Source organism: Elaeis guineensis, chromosome 3, assembly GCF_000442705.2.
Source record: "Elaeis guineensis isolate ETL-2024a chromosome 3, EG11, whole genome shotgun sequence".
Taxonomy (NCBI): domain Eukaryota; kingdom Viridiplantae; phylum Streptophyta; class Magnoliopsida; order Arecales; family Arecaceae; genus Elaeis; species Elaeis guineensis.
Window position 1 is genome coordinate 125628295 of NC_025995.2, and position 12410 is coordinate 125640704.

The window sequence follows — 12410 nt, forward strand, 5'->3', positions numbered from 1 at the left end:
TTTGTACACTTCTCTCGCACGTCTACATAAATAAATAGTAATTTAAACTTTATAAATTAAAAAAAATAAAATAATATGGCATTATTTGAGATGATAATTTTAATCAATCCACTGATATTTGATTCGAGCTATTATATAGGATGAATTTTATTCGAACCGATTAGAATCTGGAATGGATATAGATTCTAAAAAAAAAATCCAAACAAGTTTGGATCGAATATAGATAATGATACGTTCTTTCCAAATTTGATCCTATATAATTTTAATCTATATCCTCCTTTCAAAATTATAATTATTTTATAATTTTTATATATATTCAATTTAATCCAACTCCTCTTATCTATTGATTTGATCTAGCTCATATTTTTACTTAACCTGATCTAATTTGATCTGAGATGGATACAGATGGGTATGGATATGAGCTTTTCATTATACGACAGATATGGATATGGACCAACCTGATCCATTTTTGATCCGTTGCCATCCTTAGTACTGTTAGATTAACTAGAATTTTTTTTTCCTTATTTACAAAAAGATATTTTTCCTTGACATAGGCATTGACTTATAGATAATATGACAAAAAATCCCAAGCTGTGGAGATGTTGGAGCTGTCATCGTTTGAGCCAACCCCGAGGAGTCAGGATACCTGGACTTTCTTTTGCTCTAGTAGCACCCCACAAGGTGTTCATCGCTTGAAGCCTCCACCTCCGATTTCCTCAAGGTTAACGTTGATAGCAATATGACGGTGGATATGTGGTGTTAGTTTTGTAATTAAGAATTGTTGTTGCCAAAATTCGATCGGACTAGAACCATTAGGAGTGTGTTCTTTGATTTGTGATGGTGAAATACAATCTACCTTGGAATCGTAGATCTGTACATCAAAAGATGAAAGAGCTCGTCGGATTAGCTCCGATCAGACCTACGATGGTTAAGTCAGATAAGACTTTGGAAGAATAGAATAATAAGATTATAATAAAAAATTATAGTATAAAATGTTATCCTATTCTGATGGCCTTATCTCTTTTATTTTGGCTTTCTTAGCTTTCTGATGAGCTTAATCTTCTTGGATTTCTGATGAGGTCGATTTACTTAACTTTCTGATGAGGTCGGACTTTTTTGATCTTTTGATAAGGTCAACTTACTTAGTTTTCTAATAAGATTGGACTTTCTCAGTCTTTTGATGAGATCGACTTATTCGGCCTTTTGATGAAGTTGGACTATCTCAGTTTTCTGATGAAGTTGACTTATTCAGCTTTCTAATGAAGTCAGATTTTTTTGATTTTTTAATGAGATTGACTTATTCGGTTTCTGATGAGATTGATTTATTTGACCTTCTGATGAGGTCAGACTTTTTCGACCTTCTGATGAGGTCGACTTATTTGTCCTTTTGATGAAGTTGAACTTTCTCAGCTTTCTGATGAATTAGATTTATTTGGCTTTTCATCCTTCTTAATTTTGTCAACCTTTCAGCTTCTTCGACCTTCTCAGCTTCTCGATCATCTCGGCCTTTTCAGCTTTCTCGATTTTTTTAATCTTTTGAATTGCTGATGATCTGTGGATCTGTACTAAGAAAAAAAAAGAATATAATGGATGAGGGTTATGAGCCTCTCACTATGAGAGCTTTGAGTTGTGGGAGTCTTTCTCTCTGAAAGTCTATCTTTTTTGAATCTCTGACTCTATTTACATAAGTGTGGAGCAAAGATTGATTGGAGTGAAAAATCAAGGGATGAGATATAAATCCCTCATTATAAGCCATCGCCTCCTCTCTTTATTTAGATGTAAATCTACCATAACATCCTTTTATTTTTGGATTCTCTTAATAGTAAATATATAACTGTCCAAATTCAAACCTTTATAAATTGCTTGCACATGTCCATTCATGATAGGAAGACTGATTATATGCCATATTAGGGTCATGATTCTAGATTTATCTTCGTGGGTGGAGTCACCTTTTTGAGACTATTGTTCCAGGAGTTGAGTTGCGGACTTCTGGGAGAAATTTTTATGCGATGCTGCACCATAGAGCTGATCGATTGGTGTGGAGGGGGACTTGACCACGATGGTCAGTTGAATTTGGAGGTGGAGAAGGGAGTACAGCCTCCAACCCTTTTTTTGGGACATTCGGTGCTTGTTGGCGGATATATTTCTGTCGACATTAGATACATCTATCATAATGTGAATAGCGCAGCTGACTGAACGACGGACTATGTAGCTGATCACTTTGATGATGATATTTAGTTTAGTATATCTATTTTATTGATGTTCTTTTGAGACACCATTTTTTTTGATTTTTTAGACTACAATCATATTTGTTTTGCATGAAAGTACAATCTTAACCCCCGCGTCCACCCCCCCCCCCCCCCCCCCCACCAACAACTTAAAAAACAAAAAAGAAAAAGAAAAAAAAAAGAAAAAAAGAAAAGAAAAGAGAGGAGAAATCCCTGCTCAAAGACTCAAACGCTTGTCGATTAGCGTCGCCACGGGCCAGCCCATCAGCGTCGCTGCGAAACAGCCCGTGATGGACGATCCGGAACATCCTCATCTCATTGGAGGCCAACCATTAATCTGACGTCTCTATTTAAACGGCACGAAACTCGAACGGCCGAGATAAGCTACGCCTGGTGAAGATTATACGGTCTCCATTCCTCATTTCCTTAATCTTTTTAATAAATAAAAATTGGGGCTTCAAATTCGGCAATATATAAGGGGGATCGACAGCATCAATCTCCGTCGCTTCTGCTCAGATTTTTTTTCCCCTCTTTTTCTTCATCGCTCGCTCTCTCATCTACAGAGGGTAGAAGGAAGAGGAAAGCCAAAACCCTAACCCTAAGCCTCTGTTCTTTCGAGGATTTCTCCCTCCTGTCTCTGTCTCTGTCTCCATAGATTTGAGGTAAATCTTTCCGTTCCTCTTTCGCCCCTTCATTTTTTTCTCGATAAAACTTGGATTGTTTTTTCTTTTTTTTGGTTTTGGTGGTTTGTTCTGCAATTTCTCATAGTGATCTCATGGGCTGTCAAAGATTCTTCAACCGCAGAAAATAGACATATAAACTCTCATTTCTGGATGATCTGCGCAAAGCTGTTTCTTGACTTGTTGCGAGTGAGCTGAAGAATTGGGTAGAAACCACCAAGTATTGGAAACCCTAGTCGTTTGCATCACTTTCTTTATTCGAGACATATTTATTTCTTGATACTATTATAATAATATATGCTAGGTTTTCAGCTTGCAGTACAGAAAACGACTGATTTAGTATGAATCCCTATATTGATTGACAGGTCAGGCATTTAAGGAGAAAACTACTTTCTAGTTTGGTTTGATAAAGTTTTTGTTTGTTTAAATAATCGTTCGTTTAGAAATTTCTCCTTCATCTTTAGATGGCTTTTCTTCTATGTGTCAGATATAATGAGGAAAGATCTTGGTCTGGTCATTTCTTGACCTGAATTTTCTGTTGTTCATCTATGAATGCTCTAAGTTTCACTGGACATTATTAGTTAAGGTTTTGCATATTGGGTTACTTCCACCGTGTTGAGTGATGCTATTTGGATGTGTACCACTTCATTCTGTATATTGTTCTTTTGATTTGATCTTATGAATCCATGTAGCAGTTCCATCGAAATACTATTTTCTTCAAGATACATGGTGCTGTATTATCTTGGAAACTGATTTTATGGCTTAACTTTGGCATGCAATTCGCATCTACTGGTCAACATCGCATGAAGACGTGAATCTAATTACCTTGTTTCTCAAAAAAAAAAAAAAAAAAGTGACTCAATTATATCTTAATTAACATATGCAGCTAATCATTTATCCGTATAGTGCTTTTTGGTTGTTTTCCCCCTTCACTGTAAACTCCTTTTGTTTTTTCTTCTTTGCTCTTATTTTCCCATATTTGATTGTCTTTGATTTGCTGTATCCCACATGTGAAAAATAAATTTGCATCGTTCGTGTGCTTTGATCTGTTGTATGCATATGTTTATTTAGGTTTGCGTCAGGAAACTAATATGAGGTGGTTGGACTTAGAGATTTCATTGTATAACATCATAACAAAAACTATTGCATTAAGAAGTATCAGGCTTCTGTAATTCAAATACTCTGTAGGGCTTCATTTAGCAAGTTACTTTAGGGTTATAGCTACAATTTGTATATCAACAAGCTTGCAAGCTATGTTATAATCCCATTGACCTCTCCTTTTCCCTGAATGCATTATTTACTCCTGAAATAAATGGGAGCTTCGTCATGTTGTATCGTACTTACTCTTGTGCAATTAGTTGTTCCTACATTTTTAGTAGTCTACTCTCTCTCTCTCTCTCTCTCTCTCTCTCTCTCTCGTAATATGCTTTCTAGCAATAAACATTGATTTCCTTTATTTATTCATCAAATATATGTACTAATTGTCTTTAAGAAGTATAGAAGGAAATTCATGTGATATAAAAACAGCCCTAATAAAAACTTTGATGTTCAAGAAAGACCTATGAGCTCTTTATTAGTTTGTGAAATGTCAATATATAAATTTTCATTACATCATGCTTATCATACATTGTATGTTTTGCTTTCCTAGATGTTTTAAAATTAGAGTTCCGGAAGTCTGGTGGTTTATAACTTGGACAGTTAATTTTTGGCTTAACATTACTGACTTCAGTATTCCTTCTTTAGTGATTCTTGAGAAGGTAACATCCATATTTTCTGATTGTATTTCCTAGCTGTCAGTTCTTTAGAAGGCAGAAAGCAAATATGTTGTTCATGGCACAGTAGCTATAATTTGTAAATTTGGATAGTCGTTTTTCTTATGAAAATTGATCATGTTCCTGAAATAGACCAAGTGGAAATCCAAGCTGTACATGATCCTTCCATTGCACATCCTGATTGCCTGCAAAGGATGAAAATCACTTGTTGTAGGTTATAATACATGCAGTTTTAAATTTATTCTATCAGGCTGAATTACACAGTCTGCTTATTCTTCACAAGTGTCATTTCTAGCTTTTGACCGGGGACTTATAGTATTTGTATTGCCGGTTAGGTTATGAGTTTACATTTGGTGCAGGATATTGTCTCTGTATGGCTGGTAGGATTCTGATTTGATGAAGCTATATGAAATTAATCATTGTGGCTGTATGGACTCTGAGTTCCAGTACTTATGTTGATTGGTGAAGGCCAACTATTCTTCCTCCAGTTGGACCCATTCTGAGTTGAAGACAGTATCTCGGACTAGTAGATATTGGAACTGCTGGTCTTGTCCATAGAAGTAGCTTAATGAAGGAAACACATGCTAGTGTCCATTATTTGTGCTTTTCTAGGGTGCTCCTTTTAGATCTAGTGCTTTCTAGTAAGAGTCATTTCTAGCTCCTTAAATTTATTGCAGTGAAACAATGAAATTTATATCTAGTGATTGAATTGTTGTTATAGTTCCATGAAAAAGTTTAGGTTCATAGTCAGCTGGATATCAGGAATGCTACTACCGATAGAAATCACATGGATTGACCAGTCAAAAGGTCTTCCTTCTTTCTATCAATCTTTTATTCTGTTGTGTCGCTATCAATTTTACACCACTTTAGATTAGACGCATCTATTTTTATAATCTTTCCAGTGTCTAGATACAGTGTATCTTGCCGTATCCTTTGTTATACATGGATATTGAATGTATTAAATTTATTTCTAGTTTCATTCCATATTATCACACCCTAACCCATTGGTCCGAGTCAGGGGGCACGACAGACGGCCGTACATCCTTAGGGTTTAAGCCCATAGGACATGCAAGGCTTGTCTTCATATTATTCATATATACTTGTATCAATCTTAGGTAGTGGTAATAGAAATAAACTTCTAATTCATTTATCCAATAAAAATGGTTCATGAGGTTTAATAAGAATAAAGCAATATTTATTATAGAAACAAATTAAGCAAAGTGCGTTTAGGGTCCTGCACTTCTTATTGCTCCAAAGCCCCATATGTTCTTCTAGATCTGAAAAATAATAGGATATAGAAGTGAGCTTTATGGCTCAGTAAGTTACCGGAATCTCTAATTTATTTAAATATTTATACAGAAAAATAAATTTTCAAGTTGCGTGATTTTTCACAAAAATATTTCAATGAGTATAAAAGCATGTCATAATAATTAACATAGATTCGAAATGTGCATTTTGCTCCAAGTAAATTTTTAAATCACTCAAGAGTTGGCCTTCCACTCTCACTCTCCTAATCCTCTTGTCTATGGCCATAATCGGTCCGTGTCTAGTCTCGAAAGAGACTAGATCCTGACTACAACATGCCGTCTATCAGTCATGCACCAGTGATCGCCCTATTGGATGCTTGAAAGGAAAACTAACTCTAATATCACATGAAAAAATGTGTTATCATCAGCACGTGCCAGTGATTAACCTCGTCTGGCTATGTCCGAAAGAAAAACTAGCCCCTGACTACAACACATCATTCATCAATGTGTGCCAATGATCGCTCGTTGGAGGTCCGAAAGAAGATTAGATCTTGAATTCGTGTGATAATGGTTGGACTAGAGAGCAGTGGAACCGACACAACATATTTCTGATGCAACGGAATATAATTCATGTCCACTAAATCATGTATATTTGATCGAACATTTTCATGAATTATTTTCATGTAGAGCATATAAGATAATTAATTTATACAGAATGCCATAGCAATAGATAAATATAGAAATCAAATCTCGTGCACGATAAAACATATTAGGGAAGAGGTAACTTACAATTCTCGTCCTAGATTTTTATGAAATTTCACTAATCAGGAATATTAATATAGAAATCAAATCTCGTGCACGATAAAACATATTAGGGAAGAGGTAACTTACAATTCTCGTCCTAGATTTTTATGAAATTTCACTAATCAGGAATATTAACCAAAATCTAAAATAATTAAACACCTTATTAGGCTTCAGATTCTAGTCGAGACCATCGAATTCGACCTAACATCTGGAGGTCTCGATTAACCCTAGGATCTAAATATTTATCAAATATAGATATTTAGGTGGACATCATGGTTATCTATATATGACGGATTTGGTCGTGATCAAATCCCCTCGTTATTCGGATCTGTGATTCCACCTAATCAATTTAAAATTCCTAAGTCAGATCTAATTTCACAAATTAAAGAAAAATAAGAAATTTAGGCTCAATCCAGATCAATTGAAATAGAAATGAGAGAGGGACTTGAATTAGGTAAGATCAGAGTTGGGGTTTGATTCATCAATGATCACGATATCTAGTGTGAGAATTAGACAAGAGAGGGTAATTAGAATTTCTAGGAAATAATAAATAAGAAAAAATAAGAAGAAAAGAAAGAAAATTAGAAGAAGAAGAAGATGATGAAAATGAGAGGAGAAGAGGGAAAAGAAAAGGAAAGAGGAGAGAAGAGCGAGAGGAGGGGCCTAGCGGGAGGTCAGAGCGGACATTGACTGATGATGGTGGCGGCCAAGAGGAGCGGCCAAACCAAAGAAAACACCTTAGAATCGGGTGTTTGATCGGCTAGAAATGGGGGAAATCGGGCTTCAATCAAGGAAAATAGAGGAGGGTGAGGGAGGGAGACTCACTGGTAATCAACAGAGGCAGCGAATCTTAGTCAACGATAATAAGTTTCGGCAGTTCAAAAGTCATGAAACCGAGCCAAAACATGGCAAGAGAGAGGAAAAGGGGCGTTTTGGACGGCTGGGTTTTGGGTAAGGTGGCTCATCGGAGAGGAGGAAGGGAGGAAAGAGGAGAGAGAGGGTGCAGTGATCTTGATCACAGGGGAGGAGAGGGGTCTAAATAAAAGAAGGCTGTGGAAAGATAAGGCCGGCTTAATGCCGGCCATTCACCAGTTGCACCAGCCTCCATCAGTCTTCAGTGGTCGGCCCTGAGTTTTCGCACCGACCATCGTTTGGTGGCCTTATCACCTGGCAACAGGGATCGGGATCTCTCCTGTTCTGATCCCAATTTTTTTTTCTCAGAAATTTGAATTGAAGTCGGCAATGTGTTTGCTGACTTCAATTCAAAATTGGCCCAGGTGGGTCGGGTTTCACACATATATTGCTTTATAGGAAGATTTATATGTTTCCTGTCTTTATTAGTCCTTGTTTATGGAAAACGTCTTACTCCTTTCTTGCTATTTTCTAAATGATGGTTCCTTTCTGTTTTTCATATTTGCTTGAAATCCAGTTTCTATTATCATTCATCAAAATAAAAGGAAAAATGTGCAAATGTTGATGAAACTGCTACCAGTACTTTCTGCTTTATGGAAACTCATATCTAGCTGTATAGTTCTATAATTAGTACATCTATGCATTTTGATGCACAAGCATTTGCATTTTCTTTTCTTCTTGTATCAATTGCTATATGCCCTTTGAAAGGGAAAAAAGAAAACATGTAACTGCTTTGTTTAATATTCTAATTTTGTAATTATACCACAGAAGTTGATTTATGATGTTCTGTATATTGCAGGAGATATCTTCTACTATCACTACCATAAGCTTTCACATTTCTTTAGACTAGATATTGTCAACATCAGCTTTATCTAAATGGGGGATGCAGAAAGTGCCCTTCCTTCATCCAAGAAGAGAGTTGCTGGTAGACAAATCTCTAAGGATAATCCTGATCCAGATGATGATGTTCCTGAGCCAGAGATGGGGACTTTTCAAAGAGCCAGCGAGGAAGTGATGGCTACCAGAAGAATTGTCAAGGTTCGGCGCCATCAACCTGCATCATCTGCTGGCTCCAATCCTTTTTCCAGTATTCGCTTGGTTCCTCCAACCGGTTCTGATGCAAAAACAACTAGCCCTGCTGATCAGCCTCAAACCGGTGCTGATACAGCAGTCTCAGAAGATCAAAACAATAATAATGAAAAGATTGAGAAATCTGGTGATGAAGATGAGGAAACCGAAAATGGAGCTGCAGTGAATGAAACAGAGGGGACAATAGAGAATAACAGGAAGTCAGCACAAGATATTAATGATGTGCTGGCAGCTAAGAGTGATGAAACAGGAGAGAATAACAGGAAGTCTGCAGAAGGCATTGCTGATATATCAGCAGCTAAGAGTGATGAAAAGGTCAAAAGTGATACAATGGAAGAGGTCATTCAGCCACTGCAAATGGGTAACGTAGTGCAAAATGGAGGAAAAGAAGCTGAAGAGGATGCTGGAGAAGGAGCAGGTGAGGAAGATGGGGAAGAAACTGAAAAGAAAACTGGAAATGAAACGGAGAAGGCTGTTGGAGAAGAGACTGAGAAAGAAAAGCTGGAAAATGACCATAAAGGTGCCACTGTGTCAGCCGGATCTTTTAGTTCATTTCAACAGTTGTCTAGTAGCCAAAATGCATTTACAGGGCTGGCAGGTACTGGCTTTTCGAACTCTTCATTTTCTTTTGGTTCCATTGCAAAAGCAGGATCTACATTTGGTGCAAGTTCTGGTTCTCTTTTTGGGCTTACGAACAATGGGAGTTCTTTCTTGTCATTGCCTGGTACTGCACCGGATGCTTCTAAAAGTAGCAAACTTTCCATGCAGGAGGTGCCTGTTGAAACAGGTGAAGAGAATGAGAAGGCACTGTTCACTGCTGATGCTATATTATATGAGTATTTAGATGGAGGGTGGAAGGAAAGGGGAAAAGGAGAGCTTAAAGTGAACATCTCTATATCTGGTGCTGAAAAGGCAAGGCTTGTTATGAGGGCTAGGGGTAACTACAGGCTTATCCTGAATGCAAGCCTTTACTCAGACATGTCACTCACTAATATGGATAAAAGAGGCATAACTTTTGCTTGTGTCAATAGCATTGGAGAAGGAAATAATGCACTGGCCACATTTGCTCTGAAATTCAAGGACAGTAGTATTGTAGAAGAGTTTCGAGGAGTGGTCACAGCACACAAAGGAAAGAGGGCCCCTGTACTGAAGACACCTGAGAATTCCCCTTAGGCATCTGATGATTGAAATGGTAGATGTCTCTTCAAAAAGCTAATTTCCTGGAATTTCCTTCTTGAATTTTGTTATGTCTTGGTTAAGATGTCGCATTATATGATTGATCTTCAAAATGTAGGGCCAAAACTTGTTTAGTTAAACTCCAGTCTTTGACAGAATTGTTCATCTTTTTATGTAATTTCTAGAAGAGGACTTCAAGTCATGGTTGCTATTGTAGTGTAGTTGCATGTCATCGACTGTTTATCTTATAGGCTCATAATATCTGCTATTTAAATTTCAATTGCTACCAAAAGTAACACCAGGTATGGTTCTTCTGATGAACTGCATCCATTTGCAAAATTAGGAATTGTACTTGCATGATTCTCTTCACCCTTAAGCATGCTTGGGTTGTTAACCCTTGGAATTAGTTTGTGATACCGGGGATGATTAACCCTGCAGGATAAGTGGTTTTTGCTTTATCTCACACAAGGAAGCATTTGCTGATGCTAAAGAGGCAATTTTTCTACTTGTTTCATTTTAAGCACTAAATGGTTATTTGCTGAGGAAGCAATACTATAAATTGCTGTATCTGCTGGCATCCTCATATGTCTCAATTGATTTAAGACCATGCTAAGCCAGATGTAATGGCCTATCTTGTCTGATCTGATTTTGTAATTTTGAACTGGTCCTTCAGAGTGAATCGGGTTTGAAAAGAATAGATTAAATAATGTAATGTTAGTTCCATGCATGTTGATATTGGATTGTGTTTCAGTTTGATTCTTTGCCAATTTTTATGTCACAGATTAATACAGTTCCTGAAATTAAACCTTGTCATCTTCATCGGACTTTTTTGAAGTTTGGAGGAATTCAAAGGTTTATTCATGGTTGCTGACCTTAGATTATCATTGTTAGTGTAGGCCTCGTTAACTGAGAACTTGCTTTCTAGGTTTTAATTTAGTTCATGGTCCTTCTTGGCTGGAATTTGATACCAATTCTTAGAGAGTTGGCATTAGGTTGGCTCCAGTCATAATCTTGTTCTCAATCCTTTTATACTGTGTTACCTGGATAATCGGAGCCTGTTTATTGAAAAAAGTCTTTGATGATGATGATGAATGTTTTTAATTTCTTATGTATTAGTATCTTTAACAAAAGAGAGTAGAATGTGGAATGCGCAATTGATACATGCGGATTAATCAATTTTTAGCCTTTTTTTTCATTTCTAGTTCTATAAATGGTCATTACCTTGTATTCTTATGCGTATGTGATCAATTAATGATTGCAAAAGTGATTTGGTTCTATTTTGAATCTGACCTTGGTGCATATAACCTTATTATTAATTTTTCTCATCAGTGCTTAACTCCACGAAAGGTGGAGACTTTTGCTTGCTTAAACTATCATAAGATGATACACCATGAAGATTTGTTCATTATACCAATTGTTTTAGTAATATGGGCAGAAGATTCGGAGGGATGAAATATTCAAACATTTGGATGATTACAACTACAGAATTTAGTAAATTCAGAAGTCAGAGTGCTTTTTATGTTGAAATTTTCATCATATAAGTATGTAATGCTTTTTAGTATGTATGCATGCATGATGTGTGATTCTTGTTCTAACTATAGAATATTGTGTCATTGTGTAGTTAGATTACGACATGGCTGGATGAGTCAAAGAGGATTATGTTTATTGTTTGTCAGGACTTCCAAAATTAAACATTTGGCGATTGAGCTGATCTTACTGAAGGCTGGTTTTCAGCTTCTAGTACGACAGTTGTAAAAGCTAAGGGATGTTCTGAGAACCTTCGTAGGCCTTGGTTGCCATAACTCGATAACTCTTTCTACATGTAAAAACCATCAGGCTGTTAGGTCTGTTTGTATGGTTTTTAATCCTTTTTATCGAATAAGATCTGAACCAGCCCTATATTGTATATTTGTGCCTACTTCAAGTAAAAGAGTGGTACAGTATTTAAGGCAGTGATGCAGGTTTAATTCATGTTCATATTTTCCTTTTCACTCCCTTTTTAGGTGGGTGTGGTGGAGAGGGATCAGATGCTGTTCATGCCAGTGCATAAAAAATGTAATCCTATTTTTTATGCTAACATGTCTGCATAAACTAGATACAACTTGTTCTTTTGATGGGTGACTTTGTATGAAGATTTCTGAAATTTCATGACATGCCCATGGCCTAGGTTGGCACCAGGCCCTGCTTTTAGGGGAACTACTAGTTGGAAACATGCAAGGCCTGGAAGCATTTTCCTTTTCGGGAGAGGCCTGAACGAGGCATAAATAAATGTCTGATCTTGATGCACCTGTATTCCTGGGCATTGCGTGTAAGCATATGGTTGTTTTGAGGTCTGATGGAAGCTGAATTAAAGGGTCTATGGACATGGATGTTCTACATCAGAAATGAAATTAGCTAATGATGTCACTTTAGGGGAGATGACGTTGTTTCTCCTTACATGAAGCATAAGGTTCTACAGTCGAGGTGCTAGGCTCATCATCATTAATGCCGTTAGCGCTGCAT

The 12410-nt window shown here is 36.8% G+C and overlaps 1 protein-coding gene across 4 annotated transcripts; it reads left to right on the top strand.

Annotated features, from left to right (window-relative positions):
* Positions 1-2702: 2702 nt before the first annotated feature.
* Positions 2703-11875, top strand: LOC105040281 (nuclear pore complex protein NUP50B). 4 transcript variants are annotated; one of them, XM_019849502.3, is made up of 3 exons: positions 2703-2890; positions 8443-9924; positions 11534-11875. In XM_019849502.3, exon 2 carries the CDS (start codon positions 8520-8522, stop codon positions 9903-9905), a length of 1386 nt encoding a protein of 461 aa, XP_019705061.2. In that variant the 5' UTR covers positions 2703-2890; positions 8443-8519; the 3' UTR covers positions 9906-9924; positions 11534-11875. The 4 variants fall into 4 exon arrangements, with proteins under 4 accessions (XP_019705061.2, XP_073110985.1, XP_010915043.2 ...); XM_073254884.1 differs by having other exon boundaries at positions 11585-11875; XM_010916741.4 differs by having other exon boundaries at positions 2704-2890; positions 11530-11875.
* The last annotated feature ends 535 nt before the right edge of the window (positions 11876-12410 follow it).

What these genes read in the sequence shown, in the direction of transcription:
- LOC105040281 (XM_019849502.3), top strand. Translation starts at nt 8,520, where the DNA reads ATGGGGGATGCAGAAAGTGCCCTTCCTTCATCCAAGAAGAGAGTTGCT.